The sequence below is a fragment of the Chironomus tepperi genome, unplaced genomic scaffold (genome assembly GCF_022539635.2).
Source record: "Chironomus tepperi strain 1889 unplaced genomic scaffold, CSIRO-AGI_Ctep_v1 contig_467, whole genome shotgun sequence".
NCBI classification, from domain to species: Eukaryota; Metazoa; Arthropoda; class Insecta; order Diptera; family Chironomidae; genus Chironomus; species Chironomus tepperi.
The window spans coordinates 557,741-585,361 of NW_027226589.1; the positions used below are offsets into that span (position 1 = coordinate 557,741).

General features: G+C 29.3%; 6 protein-coding genes and 1 non-coding gene across 7 annotated transcripts; 1 reads left to right on the plus strand and 6 right to left on the minus strand.

The window, feature by feature from the left end:
- Window positions 1-1,447: 1,447 nt before the first annotated feature.
- Window positions 1,448-7,027, minus strand: LOC139099393 (uncharacterized). Its single transcript, XM_070651836.1, has 4 exons — window positions 6,871-7,027; window positions 6,197-6,670; window positions 5,102-6,138; window positions 1,448-4,967 (listed from the first exon to the last, which is right to left on the minus strand). Exons 1-4 carry the CDS (start codon window positions 6,956-6,958, stop codon window positions 1,503-1,505), a joined length of 5,064 nt encoding a protein of 1,687 aa, XP_070507937.1. The 5' UTR covers window positions 6,959-7,027; the 3' UTR covers window positions 1,448-1,502.
- Window positions 7,028-8,074: 1,047 nt separating this feature from the next.
- LOC139099405 (notch homolog 2 N-terminal-like protein C) lies at window positions 8,075-10,746 on the minus strand. The gene is made up of 5 exons (XM_070651847.1): window positions 10,732-10,746; window positions 9,915-10,142; window positions 8,911-9,231; window positions 8,645-8,827; window positions 8,075-8,586 (listed from the first exon to the last, which is right to left on the minus strand). Exons 1-5 carry the CDS (start codon window positions 10,744-10,746, stop codon window positions 8,161-8,163), a joined length of 1,173 nt encoding a protein of 390 aa, XP_070507948.1. The 3' UTR covers window positions 8,075-8,160.
- A 1,840-nt stretch (window positions 10,747-12,586) lies between these two features.
- On the minus strand, window positions 12,587-12,668 carry TRNAS-CGA (transfer RNA serine (anticodon CGA)). Its single transcript has one exon. It is a non-coding gene; the product is annotated as a tRNA-Ser (tRNA).
- Window positions 12,669-16,382: 3,714 nt separating this feature from the next.
- Window positions 16,383-19,091, minus strand: PLCXD (Phosphatidylinositol-specific phospholipase C X domain containing). The gene is made up of 2 exons (XM_070651762.1): window positions 18,903-19,091; window positions 16,383-17,889 (listed from the first exon to the last, which is right to left on the minus strand). Exons 1-2 carry the CDS (start codon window positions 19,003-19,005, stop codon window positions 16,604-16,606), a joined length of 1,389 nt encoding a protein of 462 aa, XP_070507863.1. The 5' UTR covers window positions 19,006-19,091; the 3' UTR covers window positions 16,383-16,603.
- Window positions 19,092-20,060: 969 nt separating this feature from the next.
- On the plus strand, window positions 20,061-21,326 carry LOC139099328 (uncharacterized). Its single transcript, XM_070651752.1, has 2 exons — window positions 20,061-20,488; window positions 20,834-21,326. The coding sequence occupies exons 1-2, from the start codon at window positions 20,129-20,131 to the stop codon at window positions 21,197-21,199; spliced, it is 726 nt and encodes a 241-aa protein (XP_070507853.1). The 5' UTR covers window positions 20,061-20,128; the 3' UTR covers window positions 21,200-21,326.
- Window positions 21,327-21,650: 324 nt separating this feature from the next.
- Window positions 21,651-25,213, minus strand: Taldo (transaldolase). The gene is made up of 4 exons (XM_070651760.1): window positions 25,018-25,213; window positions 23,224-23,347; window positions 22,550-22,928; window positions 21,651-22,405 (listed from the first exon to the last, which is right to left on the minus strand). Exons 1-4 carry the CDS (start codon window positions 25,118-25,120, stop codon window positions 22,001-22,003), a joined length of 1,011 nt encoding a protein of 336 aa, XP_070507861.1. The 5' UTR covers window positions 25,121-25,213; the 3' UTR covers window positions 21,651-22,000.
- Window positions 25,214-25,643: 430 nt separating this feature from the next.
- Window positions 25,644-27,135, minus strand: Gmer (GDP-L-fucose synthase-like protein). The gene is made up of 4 exons (XM_070651791.1): window positions 26,925-27,135; window positions 26,622-26,865; window positions 26,329-26,402; window positions 25,644-26,265 (listed from the first exon to the last, which is right to left on the minus strand). Exons 1-4 carry the CDS (start codon window positions 27,050-27,052, stop codon window positions 25,740-25,742), a joined length of 972 nt encoding a protein of 323 aa, XP_070507892.1. The 5' UTR covers window positions 27,053-27,135; the 3' UTR covers window positions 25,644-25,739.
- Between the last annotated feature and the right edge of the window lie 486 nt (window positions 27,136-27,621).

Sequence of the window (27,621 nt, forward strand, 5' to 3'; positions counted from 1 at the left end):
ATGGAATTCAAATAAGAAAATATGATGTTCTTTAATCAATTAATTAAAAACGATACAAAAGTAATCGTTTTTAAAAGGTCACTTCAACGCATTTCGTCCCAACGATCAGTAGTTAATAAAAAAGTTATAAAAATCAAGATCCAGTAAGATCCAAATCACTTCACTTACTAAGATTCAGTAAGATCCAGGTCACTTCCTTGATATAAAAACAAGAGCTAGTAAAATATTACAGCTATTTGCTTGAAGAATCGTAACAAAATTACATTTAAAAAAGCTGATAATCTTGGTCATTATATCAACATCGATATTCTTCATCTTTCTCCATAGGAGAATTGTAGTTCTTAATTAATTCAAATACAAAGTGACATCTAAGATTAAAAATTATCAAAAATTCAACCCAAGATCTTGCTTTTTGCTCACAAATATAATAAAACAATTAATTCAATCACTGCACTCTCAATTGACAATGTTCTGAATATTACTAAAGCAAAATTGAAGAAACTAAGACAATCTGCCCTAAAATTGCTAATGTATCTTAATCTTGATAGTAATCAGAATCTGATTTTACAATAATACAATCAAAAAAATTTAGTTTTTAGCATTTTAAAAATTTATCGAACTTAGATCTATCAAAAAATGTCTGCATATCAAAGAGAACATGGGTTTTGAATGCCAATGAGTTAACAGAAATTAGTGGAAAATGTTCAAACAGTGAAAATGAAGTTGAGTATATTATTAGGATAAATTGCTTTTTGTGTGTATTTACTTTGGAAGTATAATGGATTTTATATAAAAGATGAATCTTTTTCTAATTCAATACAAATGAAGCTTAAGGATAATGTAATATCAAATTAGTCGAATGGATTAATTGCAGAAACTAAAAAATAATATTCATTCACACTTAATATGACTAAATTAATTATAAGGTCAGATTCGTCGTAAACATTTAAAATTTGATATATATTGTGATACAAAATGTCAATGCGGGTGAAGAAACACAAGTTTGTTTTACCGCCCTAGGATGGAATCCACAAGGGAAAAGACGTCCTGAAGCTCCAAAAACAACATGGCGTAGGACGGTATTAAAAAAATGTCAGTTAGATGCTAAGACGGAGAATTTGTACAAACTTTGTGATAAGGCCAGCAACAGAGTCAGATGGAAGGCCTTTTGTAGAAACCTAGGCTCCACATCGGAGCATGGTTCTAGTAAGTAAGTAAGTAAGTAATATATTGTGATTTAGAAGTAAATTTGAAACAAAAAAAAACTTATTGGTAATCGATAAAAAAGGATTTCTTTAAAATATTTTGCAATTATAATAGAGAAATATACTTACAAATAATACAAAAAAAAAAAAATTAACCTTGCCTACATCTCGTTCAAAATACATAGTTTATGTAAACTATTAAATCAAAATCAATTTCAAAAGATATTTTTTAAACATGACTTTATTCGTTTTGATTTATGAAAATTCATTAACAACAATAAAAAAATAATACTAAAATTAATTCAATTCATCATAAACTTTTCTTAAAATATTCACTTTTTTGCTCCATTTTACTTCGGATCCAGCAAGATTATTGAAACTTTCAATCATTGAAAAAATATTCAAATTTGTTGGTCTAATTTTTTTTTCAAGAAGCTTTTTTAGGACATTTGGATTTTCATTAAAGAGTTCTTTCAGATATATTGCAAATATTTCACAAGATTCCTCTAAAGACTCTTCAACAATATAGTACAATAAGTCATTAGAGCTGATTATCATATCCTGAATTTCAGTTATGTTAAAAAGAGAATAATAAATTTCTCTGACATTGTTGAATGTAAGGTAATATGGAGCAGTCAAAGCTCGATGAAGAATCGTAAATTTGGTAAAATCGTAGTATAAATACACATAAGTATTATTCGAAAACTGATTTTTAAGCTCTTTAATGGCTTTATAAAAGTAAAAATTTCTATCATCAGTGAAATTTTGTAGTAAAATTTCCCTTAGTTGTGGCTCAGTTGCATTACCTGCTAGAATATTCCACAAATAATCGAATTCGTTTGAATTCCAGTGAGCTTTTTGAAGCATGTTAGAATTTTTAAAGACTTCGAAAATTTGATGTTCAGACAATGACTCTAATTTGTCTGTTAAAATATAAAAATATTCCATGCCTCTTGTAAATAATTCAAAATAATTAATAAATGCATTTTCGAGAACATGTTGGATATCAACACCAGTCAACCAATTCTCATGAATCGTCCAAAGCGTTTCATACTCTTCGTAATCAAAATCCGAAAATGTTTCATTGTAGAACAGATAAATCTTCGGGCTTAGAGCTGTTATTGCTAATTCTTTCTGTTCATTGATTGTCAAAGTTTCATTGACTTTCTCGTGAAAATCCCAAAAATTTGAAATATTTAAAGATTTTAGTTCACTGTTATAAGAGCTGTGTGACTTATTAACGCCAATATGCTCATAAAAATGCATTCCATACAAAATTTTACCTTTTTGATATTTACCGTGAGTAAATTTATCAAGTTCAACATTTGTTAAGTATTGTCTGGCTAAATCATTGATTTCATTTGGATTTGTAAAAATTGCAAAATAATTCGGGTCGAAAATTGCAGTAAAAAATGTTTCATGTTCATCAATTCTTAGTAAATTAAGCAAAACCTCGTGATCTCTACCAAAAAATTTGAATAAAAAATTGTAAATTTTTGGATAATTTGTGTCTAATAATCGAATGAAAGCATTTTTGAATTTATCCCTAATCAGTTCTTTTAATTTATCACAAAAATGTTCATCTTCATCTCTATTAATAATTTCAAAGTAAGATTCCATAAAATTTGTAACAACTTCTTGATTGTATTTATAGTTTCGTGCCATCAAAAAGAACAGTTCAAGTCTCAACTCAATCTCACCTTTGTCAACATAATTATCAACCAAATAAAGATTTTCAATGAAATATTTTGCAATAAAAAATTCCGCAAACGTACGATGAGCAAATTCGAATTTATTTTCGCCATTAATGTATAAAATTCCCATTCGACTTATTTCCTCGTATGGCAAATCTTTTGGAATTCTACTTTGCATAATTTTTAATTTCTTAAACTTTAAAGAGAATGTGGTGGTTCCAAAAATTCTCAACTCATTTAGTAATGCATATTTTTGATAAATTTCAATCACGCTAAATTTTGAAATAAATTTTTGTAAAATTTTCTTTTCGAGTTTACTTTTTGTCAACCAAATCCCAATTTTCTTTTGAACAAATGTCTCATAAATTTCATACAGTCCTGGGGTTTCATTTGAACCGTGACTGTCATAAATTTCACTTACGAGTTTAAGCATGACTGGTGTACTAAAATTATATGCAAGATTACTAACTGATTCAAATTTATCAATAGTTTCCTTAGCTTTTTCAATATTTTTTGCTATATTTTCACTTGACATATTTTGCGACTTGAAATATTTTGTGAAAAATTCTTGTTTGCCATTGTCATCTAATGGAACTAAATCCCATGTCTGAATTTCAAAAGTATCTCTTAATTGTCCTGAATATAGAGGCCTAGTGCACACAAATTGGATGTTACTTGTGGCTTTGTAAATTGATTTAATGGTATTAAGAATGAATGAATTATAAGTTGGAGATATTTCATCAAAACCATTCCAAAACAGGACAGATTTATTATTCACGAACGACTCTTTAAAGACTAAGTGTTCAAAATTATTTTTTACTGAATTAACATTCAAAACATGTTCTAATAGCTCCTCAACATTAGTCATGTTTCCATCTTTATTGTAGTACTGTGTATGATCTTTTAGATCAATGTATGACACCCAACGAGTTGGAAATATTGACTTGATTTCTATTGCAAGTTGTTCAAATGTTACAGTCTTACCGGCACCTGCTTCAGATGATAATATCAAAATCTTTTCATATTCTGCTTGTTCAATTATTTGAGATGAATTTCTGAGTAAAAATTTATATTTCGGATCATTTACATTAATAACTTTCAACGACAAATTTACATTTTTACGTATTTTATCAAGAATTGCGGATTGTTCTTCTAAGGTTTGCTTTTTGAAATTAGTAAAAAATTGTTCAGTTGATATGTCCTTAATCCTGTTCTCAACATGTTCTTCATATGTTAAAATATCGTATTGATAGTCATGTCCATATCTATGTTCATAATCAATCAAATTCGTTTCTTCTGGATAAAATTTACGTTTTATGTAAAAGTCAACACTACTGTCAATTTTTTCACCAACTATAAGTTCTTGCTTGTTTAAGACATCTCTTATTTGCGATGATGAAATAGCACTAAGTGCCTGTGGAACTGATTCATCTAAATCTTTATATTTAATGGTTTCACCTTGATAACGAAGGTTAGAATTATAAACCACTGTTTGGATAGGTTTTGCCAAATTTTCCCATTCAAAATGGATATCCTCATGTATATATTTTAGATCATCCAAGTTAAGAACTTTTCCTTTTAATAATTTTGCTATATGATCAGATGTCAATTTACTATACGCATTAGAATTTTTAGGATATAAATCAGACATCTTGACGTTTATGTTTTTATATGAAACAATAGTATTTCTAACCTTATACTGATCTTCTGGCGATAATTCACTAAAATTATAGATTGGATTATGATTTACCATTGCAATTGCAGCAACTCCAATAACAGCAAATAACCCAATACATATAGAAATGAATAAATTTCTTCTTAAATTTGAAATTTTTCTATTTTTTTCCTCAATTTCCCTATCAAATTGCTTCATGATTCTCGGGATTTCCTCTTCCATTTCAGGACGTACATGTTGCTCAACATAGTCAAATAATTCATTATAAACTTCACGAGATTCTTGGAGCTTATCTGGTTTTTCATGATAAAGAGCTATCATATGTGCAACTCGAACTGCTAGCTCAGCATGATGCATATCTTCGGGATAGCATTCATACACGAGATTAACAATCTGAAATTAAATTAAATTAAATTTATCATTATTTATTTGCAAATTTTACTAGTCTATATAAATTAATTGTGATTCATGGTCAAACAATAGATCTGTAGATCCATATCACAAATATCACAAATATCCATACATACCTCCTCAATTTCTCGATTTTTCTCACATTTTTTGCATATATCATCAAACTTTTGCATCAATTGATGATCGTTCTTTCCATATGGCTTTGCATCATTCCTATATGTTAGATTCAAAGCATAGTGACATAACTCATGCGCTAATGTTCCAAGTGTCTCATTTTCTGTCATTTTATCCAACAACTGTCGTGCACCGATATAAATCCGACCAGATACATAAAAAATTCCGTTTGCATAAGCACTTGATGTTGGATCAACGACATGAACATTGTCGCGATTAAAGTCAAAGATTATTCTAAATTTCATTGATGCAGCGACGACCATAAGAATTATTCTGATTAAACCATTGCGATTTAATGTAGTAAAAGCATGTTGTACTAAGCTTAATTTCTCTTGAGCATTTGAAACATCATGACCGATAAACGAATTTGCCATTAAAACATTTATGTGATTTTCTGGTAAATCTTTTGAATGCTTAAAGTGAAGTTCGCGGACTATCCTCTGTGTATCGTAGTCCAAATCTTCCATAATTATTTCTGTATTCTCATGTGGACCAAAATATACTTCATTTGTCATCAAGAACTCGTAAATTTCTATATTTTTACATTTTAAAGCGATTGATGCTGCCGATTCATTTGATGTATTGTAAAAATAACGTAAATTTGAATTTTCTGCTACAATATCTTTCACTGCACTCATGTTATTAGATTTAATATGTTGATGTAATGAATCAGATATGTTTATAAAGCTCCGTATATCTTCAGAACATTCATTTACATCCATCAAAACAGGATATCTCAAATTTGACTTAAGAAGAAGAAATAAGACATCAAAATGTCGATTTTCGCAAGCCAGAGATTGAGCATTGATAAATTTAAATGGCGAATCTGTTTCGAAACCCATTTTTAATAAATTACTGACAACATCGTAATGTCCCAGCTCGGCTGCAACCAGCAATACATTGTACTCTCGATTATCAGCTAGAAAATGTAATTCAAATTCCTTTGATTCACAGTTGGTGCACAAGGATTTGCAGAGACCTAAACAAATTATGAATTTGTAATACATTAATATATTATGTATGTCTAGGGACCTCACCTAAATGCTTTTGATTTAACGAGTATGTCAAAAAGTCAACTATAAATAGGAAAATTGTCTTGTTTGACTCCATTTCTATTGAGTATGATTTTAAACTCAAAAAATTATCAATGTCGCTAGATTTCCAATAAATTAAAAATTTGTCGTCATTTTTTGAAGCAATCAAAATTATAATTGATTTCTCAATACATTTTATAGCTAAAAGGTCCAGTTCATTTGAACTTAAAGATGTCTCAAAAGTTACAGTTTTGAATGTTATTACAGTCACAATTTGAGTGTTTTTTAGGGAAGCTTCAATGGACGAAGAATGAAGTAGTTCTAAAATTTCTGATATGGATCCACATGTTGTAATAGTCAATTGCTCAACATTGCCTTGATCACTTAATTCCTGACGTTTCTCCTTTTTTGGAACTTCATTATCAATTAATCTTTCAACTGTGTCTTTTCTGACTAGTTCCATTTCGTTGTTGCCAGCTAGAAATATTTATAATTAAGTTTTAAATAACTTCTACTGATGATAGTACAAAGCTTATTCATTCTTTCATATTTTGATACAAAATATTAAATATTTAAATTTCTATAGTCTGAAAGTCTTGTTTTTTAATTAATCTTACAATTAACACCACATGTATAACTTTTGATATATCATATAAATAATATAAAATATGACTAACCATCTGCAAATTCAGTATTTGCTTCGTCACTTCCAGTATTTTCAAAAAATCTTGATATCGTCCTCGGTAAAACTTTTATAAAACTCATTATTATTCACTTTAATGATAATAAAATTTTTGAACGAATTTTAGAGAAATTTTAAAAAACCTCTTTACAGACACGATCGAACGAAGATATAAACTTTGAATATTTTAATTTACAAGTTTAGCTAAATTAATATTAAGCATACGTTGTTGTTGAAGATAAACCTGTTTGTTAATACTTTATTTTACCATCATATTATACTAGGTTTGGACACTATCATAAGAAGCAATTTTATTGCAAAATAATTTCGTGAAAAAATGTAAAAAAAAGTTTTTTTTAAGATACGCATTTATTTAGGTGCAACGAAAAGTTGTAAATAATATTTAGGTTCCAGTCTCAGATTTAAACCGATAAATTTTTAAAATTTAACGAAGAAAATTAAAATGAAAGCGTATACTAATCAATAGAAGCCATTATCAAAGCCCATTGCGTATCTTTGAAATTTTTTTTAAATACTTAAATTTTTTACTTTTTAGTATTCTTCATCACAAAAAAGTGTTCAAATTATCAAAACTGAAGAATAAAAATCGCTTTTAAATGACAACTTTAATTTTAGTCGAAATGAATTTAATAGAACAAAACTAACATATTTTGAAAAGTTTTGATTTTATGTTCCATGAAGATAAGCCAAGCTTAAAATTTCTTTGAAGTTAAGTAGAAGTGACCAAAAGAACTGGATGAATAATTGAAAGACTTACACAGAGTACTACTTACTAAATGGAATTTTGAGTTCTCAATTATTGGCAAATTTATCTCAATGATTCCGGTATTTGATGAAATGTTGATAAAAAAGTTTTGCTAAGAAATTTGATGTTTATGAAAAAGGGGCGGAGCTTGGACCAGAATGACAGACAGAAGGACAAATGACTTAAATTATATTATTAAATGTCACGGCTGGATCACGTTGTTATAAACTAAAAACAAAATTAATATAACTCCTAAATGATTTGGGATATTTCCAAAAATCTGAAGTGGATAATCCAAAATTGAGAATAATCCACTTTAGTGAAACAGGTTGCATATTATTTACATATTTTAAATATATGTTTGCAGTCTTTATAAAAACTGACTAGATGGGTTTTTCTGAAATTTGAAAAGGTAAAACGTATATATGTGATGTTGTTGTATATATACAGAATTTATTCATGTCCATCATCTCTTTAAACGTTTAATCAAGTCATTAATAGCATTGCCATCATTTACTTCTAAACTCCACGTCTGTTATAGTAGAAAGGATTGATTGGTCGTCTATATCGATATCCACTTGGTCTTTCTGTTGTCGTTGTCTCTGTAGTTGTTGTCGTAACAGGCGCTGTTGTTGTGGTTGTTGTTGTCGTCATCGTCGTTGTCGGTGTTGTTTTCATTGTTGTCGATGTAGTTCTTATTTCACACTCTGGGTTATCTGCACCATTTTCACAGCAGTGCTCGTTTTTGGCTCCATTTTCACAGCAAAATGGATTATCGATGCCATTTAAGCAGCACCAAGTGCCACTCCCTCCATTATCACAACAGTTTGGATCATTTACACCATTTTTGCAACAGTATGGTCCACTTCCTCCACATAGACAGCAATCTGGGTTGTCAGCTCCATTAATGCAGCAATAAGGACCACTTCCTCCATTATCACAGTGCTGAATTATGTAAAAAAATTAATGAGGTTATGTCCGTTTATTTTGTAGTTAATCTTACATTTTCAGGAATTGTTGTCTCTTCTGTAGGTTTTTTAGTTGATTCAGTGATTGTGTTTGTGGTTGACTCAGTAATAGTAGTAATTGTACATTCTGAATTATCAGCTCCATTTTCACAGCAATACTCATTTTCAGCATTATTTAAACAGCAAAAAGGTGGCTTGCCCCCATTTTTACAACATGCCTTACAAAGTGATAAAATGAATTTAAGAAAAAAATTCTCAAATTAAAAAAATAATTAATTTAGATAATGTTAAATTAACTCACTGGTGGTAAATATGCATTGTTTGGAGCTTCCGAATCATCAGTACAGCATCCAGGATTATTGGCTCCATTTTCACAACAGTACTCATTGGATGCACCATTCTCACAACAAAATTCATTGTTTGCGCCATTCTCACAGCAGAATTGATTATTTGCATTATTTTCGCAACAAAATTCATTTAAAGCATTATTTTCACAGCAAAATTCAGTCATTGATCCGTTCTCGCAACAGTATGGACCTGATCCATTCTCATTTGAACAACAATCAGGGTTGTTGGCACCATTGAGACAGCAATATTCACCCGTTCCACCATTTTCACATGACTGTATTGAGAGTAATATTATGGATATTATTATTATTATTATTATTATTATTATTATTATTATTATTATTATTATTATTATTATTATTATTATTATTATTATTATTATTATTATTATCCCTCATTTTTCATTCTTTCTGTCATTCCGGTCTTAGCCATGTCCCCTTTTAATAAGATTTTTTAAAAATGGCGATTTGTTTGTTTACGTAAATAGAGAATCTCTGTTAAGTAAGTAATTTAAAAGAACTAAATTTATTTTGTCATTATTTTAGTCTATTCAAGGATTCTCGTCTGTGTTTTTTTATAAGCCTGCAGTTTATGGCTAACCCTAATAATTTTTTATGATGTGTATCGATTAATTTTGGTGTTCGAAGCAACCCTGAACTATTTTTTTTTTCAATCTGAATCTCTTTACAATGAAGCATAAAATGCTTTGAAAAAATATTCATTCACGTTGAATTTAAATGCTGCTACCCACCAGTCTAGGATATATGTAAATTCATTTTATCATATTTCATTCATTATATTTGATATAATTTTCCATTCAAGTTGCATATCTCAGCTCGATGCGATGATAAACTATACATGACTCATTTTAGTATTTTTAAATTCATGTTTCAAAATCTCCAACTCCCCTAATTACTCTTAAATCAACAACATAAAGCCACAAAAAACCCTACTTACAGTTGGTGGAAGATACGTATTACTAGGTGGAATATATTCATATCCAGATGATGGAGGTGGTGGTGGTTCATCAGATCTTGCTGGTGTTTGAGGTATCTTTCGTCCATGGAATCTCATACTACCTCTGTATATATTATTTGAATATGGATTGGTTCTGCCATATTTTAAGTGACTTATATCGGCTGATACTAATGCAATGAGTAATGTAATTGAGAATAATGACAGTTTCTGGAAATAATTTGGAAATTTTATTAAAATAATTTTCAATTTGCTAGTTTGATTCAAATGAATTGAAGTTTCTTCGAAATTTTTCAAAATATACAAAATAAATTACCATTTTAAAATTTTTTAAAATTACTTTTTGTCACGCCAAGAAAATTGCACAATTTGATCCGATGCTCTGATATCCACAACTATTGCAGAACTAAAACTGAAACCTTGATGGTAACATTGCTTTATATAACAAGTTACTATCCCGCCCTTTCTTCCCTTTCAGTTAATTAGCCGTGTTCTCATCTTCGTTCTTAACAGGTTCTCATCTCTCTCATCACTCCTTCTCTTTTCTTTCTTAAGCATTAACGTTGCTGCTCTCCGATCAGTTATTTCTCATGTTTACAATATTATTATATATTCTATATTTACGGTATCGAGAATATATGCACAATGAGTAGATAGCAGATAAGTTGCAAAGGAAGAGCTATTTAATTTGTATACAGACAGTGTAAGCTTTTTATATTGAGACTCTAGGCGATTAAGCTATTTTTCCGTTGTTCATCATTATTGTTGTCATTATTATTGATTTCATTTATATTCTTACATTATTTTTGCACATTGTATTTCATCACTCATTGAAATTAAAGATCAATCTTATGGACATTTTTATGTAGACTCTAGGGTAGGTAGTATTGAAACTAGTATCGGATAGATCACTTTTATGCATTTGCATCCTAAAATAAAATTAAAATACATTCCTTGAGTACATTTTTTGGGTCGACTTCAATTCGATCAGATATAAATGAGTTATTTAAACCATGTCGAGTAGGAGCTCTGGGTTGTACTATATGTCAAACTTTATAAAGGCTCAAAAATTTTTATTTGAAATTTTTACAACTTTCGGATAAAATATATAATAGTTATAAAAAGGTTCGCTTATCGATTTTAAGAAAAAAATTGGAAAAAAAAAAAAAAAATTTTTTACTAGTCATTCCAATACTTCAACTTTGTCCATTATTATAACTTTGAATAATTCCAGCAATAACAGAACGATAACTCCAATGAAGATGTTTATGTCCACATCTACATTTAAACTTAATTTAATTCCATTTACATCACTATTTCATTTAGCAAATGGAAATAAATTGCGACTTCTTACATTTCTTTGAATTCACATTTATCACTCAATAGTAAATTGTTATGATAAGTCTAGCAGTTGTTCCTCCAAAGCCTTTAATGCTTGTTATGTGTCAAAGTCAATTAAAATGTTAAGTCTTATTGTATGAGCAAAATGGTAAGAATATGTGAAAATGGGCATGATAGTTGAGTATTAAAAAGCTTAAAATCGTAAACAAAGCTCTTTGAGGTTTAGGGAAAAGACGTCGGGTAATCATAAAAATGATATGTTGTACCACCCACAAATCAATTTGAGAATCCAATTTATGTCTTAATTATTCTACATTACATTGCTAATTAAACCTGTCATCAGAACTTGATGTTAATTATGTTTTGATCGTGAAATATTCTTAAATTAAGCATTACTGTAAATAAAATTTCAATCATCGTCTAATATATTATAGTGATATACATTCAAGATGTGAAATAATTTCACAGAGTTGACCTTAAACTGTTGACTGTTGTTATTGACTTTTAAACGATGTGTTTACTGAATGGATTCTTAACAGAATATGTCCTAGTCAAACTTTATCCTAAGCAGCCTGTCGTAAATCTATCAACCGACCCTAAAATTTATCAATTTCAGATGCTTCTATAAATTATTTAAAAAATTAACTGTGATAAATACAGAAAATTACATGACTGATGAGTGTTAAAAATGCCAGTAGGATATTGTCGGTCAATCATGCAAATAATAAATTGCTACCGTAAAATTATTGCAAAAATAATTTATATCTTAATTACTCTCATTTAAATTGTCAATTAACTCTGTAATCAAAATGATTCATGAAGTAGTCATTGCATGTAAATATTCATATATGTCTTATGATTAAAAATTCATAAATTGTGAATAAAAATTCAATCAAAATAATGTAGGACGGCATCTTAAAAAAAATGTGAGAAGAAAATTAAAATAAAATACAGAGCAGTGTGCTGACAAGGATAATTTTTCTCTTTTGAATGGATGAATGTTGCTGTAAATATGTGAGTAAGTGATCATTTACAATTATTCCAATTATTATCGTTCATAGTCATAATATTACTTCATGTGGTCTTAAGGTTAATTTATTAGGTTTTTACAAAAATCAATTCATCAGTTAAACTAGAAAATATTCAATTATGCCTTGAAATTAGCTAAAATCAGCCAAAACAATCCTGTTAGAGCATTCCCTCATCATTTTGATGATATCATTAAAACAATGACATATTTAAGACCTTCTTTTCAGAGCTTTTGTCATTCCTTAACTTCGCCAATAATTCAAAAAAGTATCCAAAAAAATAATCGCAGTCGGTAGGATTCGAACCTACGCTCCCAAAGGGAATCTGATTTCGAGTCAGACGCCTTAACCACTCGGCCACGACTGCTGATGATTTTTTGTCGATAAATACTGCATATTTCATGGCATAAAACATTACAATTGATATGAACTAGAGAAATTAAAACTGGAAATAAAATCAAACTATTAACTTTTATTTTAATTTTACAATCATATTCAAGTTTGTTGAGTTTATCCACTTTTAATAAAGATAAGGATATGATGCAATAATAAGATAACATTATGTTACGTTTGATGCAAATTTTAAATTTATCAAGGAAGCAGCTCTTTACGGAAGATTAAAAGAAATGCGAGAAACTGTAACTGTAATGATTTTATTCATAATTATGTAAGAGGAATATCTGAAATGAAATTGATCGATAGATCTGGTATACGGTACTCTAGTTGCAGAATCACAATTAGCAAAACCAAGCCTATAGATGACTATAGTTACACTCAGAATACCCATAACTACCATCCATCCAACAGTATCAGAACCAAAATATGCATAAAATTTATAAACAAAAGTGCAAGAAAAAATAAAAACAAAAGAAAAAAAGAACATCGGAGCATGAACCGAATGAGATAAGAGAGATGAGCAAAGATGGTAACAAATAAGCAGAGCATTAACATGAGAATTGAATTGCAATGACCTTAAACATAAATAACCTTCAGATTGATGATGTTTAAGGTAATGAATGAAGATGTGCGAAAATCATATGCACAACTACAGTTGCACTTATGTATTAGCACACAAGCTCAAACATGATTCATAAAAAAAGTGAGATGGATTCTGATGTACTGAAAAAAAGGCTGAGGTAAATGAGAAACTTCTCTAAAGTTTTGATTATAAAAAGCGTGGATATGTTCTGTAGTTCATCAGTCGCATTTATTCTTACGTACACGATAAAACTGTATCGTCAGCTTTTTGATATCGAGAGAAAAAAGGCTGTAAACGGAGAAAAATTAAACAAGAAATTCTCTATAGAATAAAAAAAAATAGTCAAGAACATATCACAGTTTATTTCTGAATAACAATGAACAAGAAATTAACGGTAAGTGTCTTATTTATTAACTCAATTGACTATTTATGGGGATCGAGTATGGATACTTGTACTTGTTAATCGATTATGATTAGATGTGTCCAAATTTCAAAAAATTTAAAATTTTTTTCAAAAAAAATTACAAAAGTACTCGTTCTTATCGAGACACTTCAGTGCATTTTTGTCACAGCGATCAGTAATTGCTATTAATTAATTAATTCAGTTCCCGACCTAAAAACGAGATCCAGTAGGATCCAGGCCACTTCTAGACCCACAGAACGATATGTGGAGATGTGGTTTGTAGCCACTTCCAGACCTACAAAACGAGATACAGCAGGATCCAAATCACTTCGAGAAAGAATTTAATAATTTTACGGATTTTTATAATTAAATTTTAAATGTACCACTACGCAATAAATTTATGGAACTGATCTTTTAAATCATCATCAGACACTTAGTCTGACATTATTATGTTAAAAAACTAGACATTTGCATGAACCGGTACACTATTTCATGTAGACTTATTACTCCAGTCAATCGTATTTCCAGTAAAAAAATTAAATATATGTGTTAACTGGCACGAAATCAACTAATTGTAGGCTATTTCATTATGGTTCTGCAGACATAAAGTTTAAAAATGCAAATTGTGCGAATGTTAAAAACTTATTGAGCAAAATTATATTCGAATATGCATTATTTTAAAAATTTCCGTTGTATTTGATCTATTCAAAGATTTATTTCTGATCACTATTGTGAAGTTAAAAGGATTTTTAATCAACTTTTATATGAAATTGCATACTTCACAAATGCGATCCGAAATTGTACTTTAAATAAGCCAAATACAACGGAAATTTTGCATATTAAAATATTTTTTGTTAATATTCGAATATTTGTTCAAATCTACCAATAACTGTTAAAAGCATGAACTTCTCTATACCATAATTAAATTCCTTTACATTTCAAATATTTACTAATAAAATTATTTCACATCATAAAAAACGAAAAACGTCAAGTTTCCTTTTGCAATTAATTATATTAATACCTTTCATTACTTTTTAAAAGCAGTAGGCGGTTCTTTATATCATAAGAGTTAAATTTATGATTATTAATCTTGGGAAAGAAGTATTATCAAGAATTTTTTAATGCAGTAATAGGAGAATACATGAAAGTGGTGTATGCTATGTGTTGCATTGATTTATAATCTATCGAAGCTTCTTCTTCGTATATAAAGTAATGTTGTATAAAATCTAGGGTTTGCCAAAATAAGATGCGCAGGCCTGTAGTTTATTGCATCTATCTATAAAAACTCTGAAAATGACAATTTTCTATCCCATTTTTTTCGTATTATAATGATGAAATATCTTGGAAAATGCTACTTTCTCCAGAAGTTTTATATATGTATGGCGTTAGAGGAATTTATTTCTATCACAAATTTTAATTTAATAATTACCGATATTACATTTAACCATTTACAATTCCATTCAAATTAAATAACTGCTAAATATTCTACTAACAATATGCTATGAAACCAATTACTTTTGTCAAAATCGATTTTAAATTAATTAAGCAATCATTTAGTGTCGAAAAGTTAATTTAAAGTAATTAAAATATTTAATAATCAAATTCAATAAACGCAACAGGTTCTCATTTATTTAATGGATGTTATTATTTTTACTTCCAACTATCCACACATTCAACTGCAAAATAAAAAAAATTGGCTGAATTGGAAAAATGCAATAAAGGTAATTGTAACAATATTTTTCGTAATTGATATAGTCACTGGAACGCCGGTGCACGAAGAAGAAGTCACGACAAAGCAGACGTTGAAGAAGCGCGATGTGAGTTCACTTAAATTGCAAAGGAATAATGATGAATCGAGTAATGTCAATAATACTCCTGGCCATGAAGCTCAAATACTGAATTATGTATATAAAAAAGCACCGAATGATAATTACTATTTCGCGTAAGTAAAAATGATGGTTGTAGATCATAAAATATTTTTTTTTAAATTTCCTTCTGTTATTGCTTTTTTAATTTGGTACTCTTATATATTTGTTTTTATTAACCCAGAACACTTTGCGTAGAATAATCGAAAAATCAGAACCAAGCCAGCGTTACTCTGACCTGAGGTCAGATTTGATGAACTGAGCTTGGTGCTAGATTTTCGGCCATTTCTACGCCATGTGTTGTCCGGGAAATTTCAACTCACTATCCAATTATAGCTATAAACAATCAGATTCACAAGAACGTGAAGAAACGGGAATTTACGAATATGATGCAGAGCAAAATAAAAGGAAACTGAAAGTGACTGGATTTTACGAATACATCCGACCTGACGGAATTAAACAACGTGTTGAATATACATCTGATGACATGGGATTCCATCCAAATGTGATTGAATCGTGAATAAATAATTTTGTTGAACTGAGGAATCTAACATTACTGCTGCCATGGATTTAATGCATATGTCAAATGAATCTATTATTTTAAAATAAATTTGTAAAAAGTATTGAATATTGAGAATGAATACAGGTGACTAAAATGAAATGAAATTTTAAGATTATTAAAAGCTGATTTCAGAATGATATAGATGTGATCTATTTCTGAAGTTGTAATCAAACTAATGATCTTGACTGAATTTGAAACATATTATTTCCTTAATTTTATCCTAAAATTTGTCAAATTTTATCCAGTTCAACTATATGCCTTATTTGGATACATATTAAGTAAAAGCAAAAAAGATCAATTTATTTAAGTCTTAGCCCATAATTTACTTCACAAAATTTCTAAATCTACAAACACTTGTACAAATAGTTTTAAAAATATTTTGATAAATATGTCGAAAAAGAAATTTTTGACACTTGATAATTCGTACTCTAGAGAGCAAAACATCAACCATACAATCTTATCAACATTCACAATCTCACATCACTGCCTTAAACTATTCATGACTATCATTATCATTTTTTGTACTAAATCCAAGCTTCCTTCGATTCCATTCGATAGCAATGTCCACAATATTTGTTGATAAATAAAAGTCAACAGCCACAATGTTAGCTTTCCTGCCAAATTCACCATGATAAAGTCTTGTAACATGCCAATTTGTCATGTCTGACATTTTTCTCAAACCACCTAGCCGATTTGTGACAACATCTAGCGCTTGTGGTGTCAATTCTGCCATCTCAGCGTACGGACGTGATTGAAAAAAAAATGCCTCACGGCTAATATTTTCTCTTTGTTCTTTCAAGAACTTTTCGAGCTTTGCATAACCGTCCTTGACATTTCCCCATCGTTGTCGAACACTTTGGAACAAGTGAGTCTCAGAATGTTCTTGAACAACGGCATGATTATCATAGGCGATAATGATTCTGTTGCCACCTTGCCATATATCGCCGAGGGTTATATCCCAACCAATTTTTGGATCTGCTGCATATTCACCGAGTTGTTGGAATAAATACATCGCAAATTGTTGATGAACTTCAAATTTATTTCTGAAACCGACTGGGAATTCTTGAAAATCTAAAATTACAATTTCATTTGTGGCATCAACAAAGTCTTTAATCTGCTTAAAAATGTCACTTAATGGATGCATTCTTGTGATTCCATGATTAGCCCAGAACTTTTCATTATTTGACCGGTAATAGCCAACGCGTAAGTCAAGGTATCGAACACCATGGATCAATTGTGACATAATATTGTCATCCTGAGTCAATGAGTATCTCGTAATCAAATTATCCATAGTTGAAGGATCAAAATTAGGCTTATATGATGCAGAATCATGAGTTCCAGGTACGAATAAGTCTCTAATTTTACGTTCCTTTAAAATATCCTTCATTTCATTCATCCAATTGGCATTTGCTTTCATACAACCATTGAATATTCTCTGATCATTTTGAACTAAATGAAACCACAAGTTATAGCACTTGGTATTGACATCAAGTGATATGTCTTCAAAGTCATGGGTTAGATGAGTTCGTTGTCGCCCATCCGAGACATTTAATGACAGCTCATAATGAACATTTGCTAAATTCACATCGAGTGGATTGCTGGAATCATTTGTAAGGTAAATTATAGTTGAGGTCTCAAGAACTAATGCTAAAGGGTCATTGTAGTCTGAAGAATTGTTGTTTGAAGCTGCTGTGAGTGGAATGTGGAACCAATTGATGTCGATTTTATAATCTATTGGATTAACTGTCAAATAAATTGTTGGACGTCGAAAAAAATTGTCTGTGGGATAAAAATGAGATGATAATTATATTTTTTTAATTGCAATATTTTCCTAAACTAAAAAATTAATTTTAATGCAATCTGTAAATGTCAGTATTATTAGGGAATTAATTGGCTTTAAAGTGTCACATGATTATATTCATCTTATGGCTCCTTGTGAATATGCCATGTGTGGCACGATACTTTTACTTTCGATTAAGAAAACTTGTTAAACTACCTCAAGAATCAGATTTCATTCTTAAATTGTCTGAATCAGACCGAAATAATAATTTATTTTATTTTGGTATTACATATTTTTGAAATCCATTGTCAGTTAATGTGCAAAAGCATATTACAATTTGAAACATAATTTACTTCTATAGTGTAAATATACAATTTTTTGGATGAGTTATGATTTTTGACTACTAAACAAGGCTTTCACAATTGTAATTCACAATTTGAGTAAAAATTTTCAATTTTTACAATTTTTAGGAGAATGTCAGAACTAGTCTGAATCTTGTTATCATCTAACTGATTATTGTTGGAATTCAGAATTATAATAACTGAAGAATATATGGAGAATATAAAAGTTTAGTGAGTAATATTTTGATTATGAACAATATAAGATTTCATTTTATGATTCATTCTTGCAATTATGAGAAGATTTTCGAAAAGGGCCGTTCATTTATCATGTTACGCAAAAATACTATTTTTTAAACCCCCCACCCTTCTCATTAAAATGTCCATGCAAAAAAAAATTAAGCAGCGAAATAGCAGCAGTGGCTTAGTGGTAAGAGCGTTGAGCTACTGTTCTAGTGATTTTAATTTGGAAATTTTATGATATTATATACCCTCAACTCATTCAGCTTTACCATTATTTTATTGAATCAATATCTTCAACTCATTCTCATTTTTCATATTTATTGCATCTTCTCAGGAGAAAAAAAAAATATTTTTAACTCCCTCACAGTACTTTAATCAAATTTGCCAGCAAAACATTTTATTATTATTATTCATCGACAAATTTATCTCACCTGTAACGAAAGCATCACAACATTTTTGAAAGTGACACACAAAGAATGAAAAAGTAAACAAAATAAGATGAAAATTTATCGATTTTTGTTGAATGAAATTCATAGAAAAATTTTTATTTGCTACTTCAACAACACAGAGTGACACGACACAACTGAATATTTTGAGAGACGAGAGCAGACTGAGTGACTGAATAATGTTTTTTTCTATTGTGATGGAAAAGACGATTTTAGAATAAAATTGTCTATTAAAATTGCTCAATTTTACACTAAATTTCTCACTTCTATTGTTTTTTTTGTTGTAAATTCTCTTACTTCTCTCATTCCAAAACATGTGTTTTGCTTTTTGCAGCTGTTAATTTACGTATTGAGATGATGAGGAAGAAAAAAAATGAAAATATTGATTTCGGATCATTCGTAGGGTTATCGGAATGATGATTGAATGTGTTTGAAAAATTTGAAAAAATATTTTGTATTATATTTGTATTGTTTTGGATTACAGCGATTACTAGATTTCTTAAATAGTCACATTATAATAGATCATACCCATATATTTATCGTAGATTTATTTCAGAAGGATCGGAGCAAATACTCTGAAAATTATTTAAGAAAAATTAGATTTATGGTATTAAAATTGTAATAAACTTTTTGCTGTCAGAGTTGTGTTTGTCAAATTTCAAACTTGATCTAATACAAATATATCAGTGTATAATGAGTTTTCAGTATAAAAGATAGCCTTAGTCTTGTTTGTGTTACATTTAATAACAACCCTAAGTAGTTTACTAAGTTTCCCGGACAGTCTCGTAATGGCGGATTTCGATTAATTTTTACAGCCAAAATGCCGTATTGCTTGTTTGACTATCAAGAAGTATTGCAAATCTTGATAACTGGACATCATTTAAGTTATATTATTGTTGCATTAGCTGCTTTGCAAACCATAAATTTGTTGAAATGATAAACATTTGAGCTTCTGAAATATCAATATCATCAAACAACAGTCTCATAATTCTTAAAATACTTTGGATGGATTTCTTTTAACATGCAGTATCAACCATTTTTATCGGACCACCTTATACTGATAGTGATACAAAGTGCACCGAGACTTGCGTTAGTAAATATGATAAGCAATCTTTTCGGCAAAAACCAAATAAAAATCCGCAAAATAAAATTAATCAATTCAGTCTTGTGTTACTTTAGAAGAAGTGCAAACCATAAAAAAACAATTCATCATGTCAAAGTTTGTTCGTCCAGCAACTCTTAGCTTTCCCCAAGTATATCATACATTTAAAGCCAAGAACAAGGCCGGTGATGCTGAAATCGAATATAAAATTGAAGACTTACCTGAAAGCTTATTTGAAGATGCATTAAAATTATTAACAACAGACTTTGCTCCTGATGAAACAATTTGTGCTTCAAAAAACATCACCAGCAATGAAGCAGCTATGAACGAAATTCGTTACTTCTGGCACAAGTTGATGAAGGGTGGATTTTCTGTTGGATGTTTTGCTAATGATGGCAGTAATGAGCTTGCTGGAGTTGCTGTTATGACAGTTTTTAATAAAGGAGATCCACGACCAGGTGAACTTAAGGTAAGTGTAAGAAAAGATTGGGTGTTGGAATGTTATTGGGTGTTTAAATGGATACAGGCTTTGAGTTTGCGAAAAGTTACATGATTATGAGAACAAGTATAGAATTAAAAATATGTGTAATATAGGAATTAATACAAAATTCGAATCGATACACGATTAGTCATTGTAACTCGTGCAATATTAGAAGGTGGCAATGGATTAAAAATAGCAAACAGTATAGGATTATATAAACTTATGAATATTGCAAACAGTTCAATATTAAGCATAAAAATTAATAGAGAATTAAGACAGATCAACCATCAGAGAAATAAAAATCAAAATAAAATATAATTCCATCTATTTCAGCCAAATGAACAAGACACAAAGGACATCTTGGAGCTCTTAAGATACGTATTCGGTGAATATGACGTTTACTCAAAATACAACGTCGAATCATACCTTAGCGAATGTGCAATGTGCACTAAGAAAGAATTCCGAAACCGTGGAATTGGAACTGAGCTCATTCGATCACGTACTAATCAATTGAAAGCATTAGGACTCGAACTCACATCAACAGCATTTACTGTCATTGGAACTCAAAAGGGAGCTGTTAAAGTCAACCATACTGATGGATTTGTTGTCTCTTATGATGATCTTCAAAAGAAATTTCCAAGCTTTGATTTCTCAAAGAAAAATTCCGAATTCTTGAAAATTATGGACTTTAAGATTTAATAACAAAATCGTGTATGTAATCTTATCAGGATTTGATATAATTTTGCAACAACAACTGCACAAATTAATCATATAATAAATCTGTTTACGGTGATACAATATAAATAAAAAGTAATGCAAAGGTTAATCCTAAGCTTTTCAATTTTGTTTTCATTGTTTATTATATAACTGATAAGGGCGTTATCAGGTTGCAACTGTAAAATATATTTTCAGTGCTTTTTTTAAGTTGTGGGTCGAATAATGACTTTGAAATTGATTTATATTTAGAACTAAATTTTAATTTATCAATTTAATTAGGTTCCGTTCACTTATTATGTTAAACAAAATATCAGCTTTTTGAAATGCTCCTTCGTAACAAAATCTTCATGGAAAAAAAAAATTCATTCTTTGAAGTGAATATTTTTCATTTATTTACTTTTTCTCCAAAATACAACATGTATAAAAATTTATAAAGGCTTTTTCTGAGAATTTTTGATGAACACTTAATTTGTTTTAAAAATGTCTTTCATCTTTGCTTTTTTATATTTAAGAAATAATTTGATATCATTTTTTTTTTTTTTTTTTTTTTAAATTTAGGAGTAAGTTTAGATTGAAATACAAAAATAAACCAAATGAATGATTTATGTTAAAAACTGATCAATTTATTAGGCAAGAAGTCAATCAGTTTTCAATTAATATCGGAAATTTGAATAAATCGCAAATTTTATTCAATCAAAACTCGAAAAATCAAAATCTACAAAATATATCCAAAAAACTATGTTGATCCCAAACAACCCTTTCGCCAATCTTCAAACATCCTTCCTAATTCTTAGCCTGAATTCTCTCCCGTAACATGGTCTCCAACTTTCTAGAATCTGCAGCAAAGTTTCTAATTCCTTCACTCAATTTCTCAGTTGACATTTGGTCTTCATTCAGCATCCAACGGAAAGTTTGCTCATTCATTGAAATTTTTGCAACTTTTGATTGTTTTGCATTTTCAGGTGTCAATTTGACAGCAACCTTCTCACTTGAACTGTCAAGTTCTTTTAGCAAAGCTGGACTGATTGTTAACAAATCACATCCAGAAAGTTCCTTGATCTCGCCCGCATTACGGAATGATGCACCCATAACAGTTGTTTTGTAGTCGAATTTTTTGTAGTAGTTATAGATATTTGTTACTGAAATGACGCCAGGATCTGTTTCGCCTTCGTATGTCACGCCAGCATTCTAAAAAATAGTCCAGAATTCAAAGATTGTATTTTAAATATGAATAAAAGCTTAGAAGCATAGCAATGAGTTTTGGTTGACAGCTTAGTTCAATAATATGAACAAAACTTAACATTTTATAAGAATATATGTATCTATACTTACATTCTTCTTATACCAATCCAAAATACGTCCAACAAAAGGTGAGATCAGTGTTACTTTAGCCTCAGCACATGCAACAGCTTGCGCAAAACTAAACAATAATGTGAGATTACAATGAATTCCATGTTCACTTTCCAAAATTCTGGCAGCCTCGATTCCCTCCCATGTGGATGCAAGTTTAATAAGAATTCTGTCTTTTTCAATTCCAAGTGCCTCATAAGCTTTGATAAATTTAATAGCTTTTTTGATACTTGCTTCACGATCAAATGAAAGACGAGCATCGACCTCAGTTGAGACACGTCCAGGAATAACGTTGAGGATCTCGCGGCCAAAAAGGACAAAAAGTTGATCTGCGGCTTCTGTTACTTGTGCCTCAATGGTGCTAAAATGAAAAAATTAAATTCTTTATAAATTAATTGTGTCAGTAGCGAAATCTGTCTTATTGGAACCGGCATAACAGGTCAATGCCATGAACGTTGACTATTTCTGTCTCTTTCTATCATTTCCAATGGGAATTTCTATATTTTCCTCAAAATACTACTACAAAAATTTAAATTTTCTCTGTATTTGTAGTTTGACTACGTCACATTCATTTAGAATCACGTTACAATATTCAAATAAGAAGAAGATGTTACCACATTAACTGAAATTTTTGATAAGGAATTCAAAAAACTTACTCAGCATTTTTCATTCCATATTCAACAGCCTGATCGATGATCTTTGAGTATTTGTCAATCTTGGCAGCAGCAAGTATTAATGATGGGTTTGTTGTTGCATCAGTTGGCTTAAATTCCTTAATAGCTAAAACAATCAGAAAAGATTTTTGTTAAATTTGCTGACATTTGTTGTTTTGATATATTTTTCTATATTATCAAATAGAATGTAACTTAAAATGACTGGCGTCATATGACATCAATTCAAGGGAATGACGATGTAGAAGGAGAAAAGTGAAGGGGTTGAATGGAAGTTAATTGATGGAAAATTCCTAAGGGATCGTTCATTTATTATGTTCGCTAATTTAAGGAAAGGCGGTGGGGTTCTTTGATTTTATAGCCGCTTTTCCAAACTATAACATTTTATAGTGAAAATATGTAACGACTGGGGTCTGAAAATTAGTTTTTTGCACAACGTAATAAATGAAATGTCTAATTATTTATGATAATTTAATTTGCGGTTGATAACTCTGATTTATAGCTAGTACAAAATGAAGTCAACAAAAGAATAAGCTTAAATTCACCATCTAAGTGAAGTTTTACATTGCAATTGAACTATAGGACCAACTCAGTCCTATAATTCTGTAATGTACATTAAAAGAAATATCTCAATTATTTCTACTGAGAATTCAAAATGATTTACCAGTTATATTTGATAAATCAGATACTGAACTTAAATCATATCTGCCTTACTAAATTCAATTGTTAATTTATTTAGATCACTACTTGTTTTTTTTTTATTACCATGCGGTTTTATAAAGATGTTGCAATATATTTAACAATACAATCAAAGCTGAATTGTGCATATAGTATTTTAAATATACTTCTTTACTTTAGTCTGCAATGTATTTGCATAAATGTCTGCCCAAAATGTAAATGTGTTTATAAAATGAGATGCGGCAAAAAATATTTCTTTTAAAGACAATGTTTTTGCATTCCTCACAAAAAGTATGCGAATTATTTTGGAAATTTATCAAAAAATTCATTAATTAAGCTATATACATTTATTTTATTTAATTAGTTATAAAAATCATGAAAGTGTTTGTACGTTTTTTTTACGAGAAACATTGAAACAGATTGTAATGTCTGAAGGTTAAGAAGTTCATGATCTAAGTACAAAGTTTACGAGTTGCTTATATGAAAGGTAATTGGTTATTTATTCTTGAATAATCTTGAGCAATAAATTAACATGTCAAAAGTAAGGAGTTGAAATTTTCAAATATTCCTCATACACGGTAATAAATAAATAAAACAAATATAGAATTTACCTAGAATTTAAGGAATTCATAATAAACCTTTAAAAATGCCTATTTATCAATTATACCTGTTTCTTTTCATTTTCTTACTAAATACACACTTAATGCACTCGCTTCGTATTTTTTTAAATGGGTTGTTTTTTAATTAAAAGTTGCTAGTTTTATTTATTACTGAATCTAAATTATATCAAACTAAGTGATAAAACAATTGTTTTCCTGACCTATTATCTACTACTTCTTTACTTTTCAAAATTAAAAGCACAAAATTATATTTTAAATTTTTTTGGGTTTTTAGCAGAATAGGTTTCTAATTATTCAGGTAAAGTGTCTTAAATCCATAATAATTGATAATTCATACTAACATAAAGAGATTTATATTTGATTCGTACAGTTCTAAGGACATCGAATTTCCTAACTTAAACTAGACAAACTAGACTTGACCTTCAAAATTCATCATTCCAGAACCTCAATCACTCGATTTCACTTTCTCAAGTCAACATACCTTCAAAATCACCAGTATCGGCGACAATTGTTGTAACTTCTTTCAATTGATCTAAAACTGACATTGTTGCTTTCTTTTTTGGCTGATTTGTTACACTGCTCATAGTCAACTGAGACACTTAAAAAAATAAATTTTAACTTAAAAATGGAAAATAACTGTGATAGGTCGATGTTGGAAACGTGGAATGGAAACTAAAAGTATTATGCGGTTTGATTTTGTTGACTTTATTGCTCGTGAGAGAAAATTGAGAAAGTTTTTGAATGTGTGAGTAAAATGAAATATATTTGTGGGAATTGGAATGTTTGTTTGTGAACGAAAAGTTTTAGAAGTTTGAGAAACTAAAGTTGACTTTCGAATATAAAGCATGGAATTTAAAATAACCAGTAAAAATTTTATTAGTATTTTCAAATGATTTATGATAATTTTGGAGAAAAATTTAATGAAAACAATTCTAGAAAAGACAATTATGAATTTAAATTGTCAACTAACAGGTGTTTGATTAGGTTTGGAATTAAAATATGCTTAAAATTTTAGAATGTTACAAATTTGAAAAATCTTTTTAGGACTTTTAGAAGAAACTATTCCGAGATATCAATAATCAACATTCATTCAATAACAATAAGATATTTTATTTAAAATAAGCTTTATTTCCTGATTTTATCATCCAATTTTCTTTGTTAAATCTTACAACGTTTTGTATAATTTCAATAATATTCAAGTCTTCATTTTCTAGCTGTATCATAATTATCAATAAACCACTTAACCGAATCTTTAATTGCTTTATCAAAATCTGTAAATTTATATTCAGGCAATAGACTTCTTAACTTATGATTTGACGCTGTCTTTTTGTACTGTCCATCAGCCTTTGTTGTGTCGAAGATAATTTTGCCTTTAAAATCAAAAGCTTTTGCAATAGATTCAGCTAATTGTGCAATTGAAACTTCAGCAGATTCATCAACTGACAAAATAATTGGTTCAACTGAATTATAACTTCTTAATACCCAAATGAAAAGTTTTCCTAAATCCAGTGAGAAAATAAATTGTCTCAGTGGTTTGCCAGAACCATAAACAATAAATTCTTTCTGCTCCTGAGGAACTTCTGGATTATCAATGTAAATTAATTTATGTAAACGATGAATCATGCCCGGAATTACGTGACTAACACCTTCTTTGAAATTATCATGTGGTCCAAATACATTGCATGGGATGACACTAGTAAATGTGGATCCATGTTTTTCGTGATATGCTCTAAAATAAAAGCAAAATTTTGTTGAGCTTGAGATCAATTATTGAAAGTTCGTAAGGTCTTACCGATTGAGAATGTCAATCATTCGCTTTGCATAACTATAGCCAAAGTTTGAATCATGAGGTGGACCGTTGTGTACCTAAGATTAAAAATATTTTGGAAAAATTTGATGAATAATTTAAATGAAAAAATATTTTGTTTAAACTGTATGTACTTTATAGTAGGTATATAATGCGAATCCATGTCATATCGACAAATAATTATTGAGAGATAAGGTGATAAGTCAATTACCATATCTTCACAATCCTAATTGTGCCACAAATTGCAAAAATATTCAAATAGTCCTTGATAAACTTACCATAGTCTCATCAATTGGATACGTTGTCTTATCTGGAAAAATGCATGTAGACAGACAAGAAACAACTTTTTGGACACCAAATTCGTGAGATAATTTAAGGACATTGTCATTCATCATCATATTAAGCCTTAGAAATCCTAAATTATCGCTCATGTTGTGAAACAATCCACCGACCATAGCTGCTAAGTGAATAACGTGTGTTGGCTGATGCTTCTCAAATAACTGCTTTGTGGATTCATAGTTGCTAAAATTAATCCAAATTTTCTTCAAATATCAAATTTGTAAAATTTTAAATTATTTTACCACAAATCTGCGTCTTTTGAACTACAAAAAAACCATTCTTCATCTAATGGTGATTCATCAGCAATAACTTGCTTAATTGCACTACCAACAAGACCCGATCCACCTGTTACAAGTACCTTCATCGGCATATCGACTTAATTTGTGAAATAAGCTTCCTAAAAAAGGCACAAAAAAAATTTCAAAAATAAATTATTGTGTCGGCTTAACCACGTAAACAATACACGTAGAGAAAAAAAAAAATATTATGCGATATTTGAATCGATTTAAAAAAAAATTAACCGTTAATTTTATTTAATGAGATTGATAAAAATAAGTTAAGTCAAATAAAATCTCATTTTTGGAACATGTTTTTAAAAAATAAATAAATGAAAAGATCTTTATCATCTTGCATCTATAAAGTAATTTAAAGAAAGCTTTTTTGGAAAGTTTTATTTAAAAGATACATTGGAACGAAAACTATTTGCAATCGTATTTATTCTCTATAATTAGTATCTAAACTATAATTAGTTTGAACAACTAAATTAACATAACTCCAGGCCTAACTCTTTAAACTCTATTATAGAGAATTCTATTAATGTTGATAAGAATCATATTAATTAAATTATTAATAATTATCTAGTATATTAATAAAGAAAATTGTTTTAATGAATATTAAATTCAATAACCAATGAGTTCATACAAAAACCTTTCTGTGTTC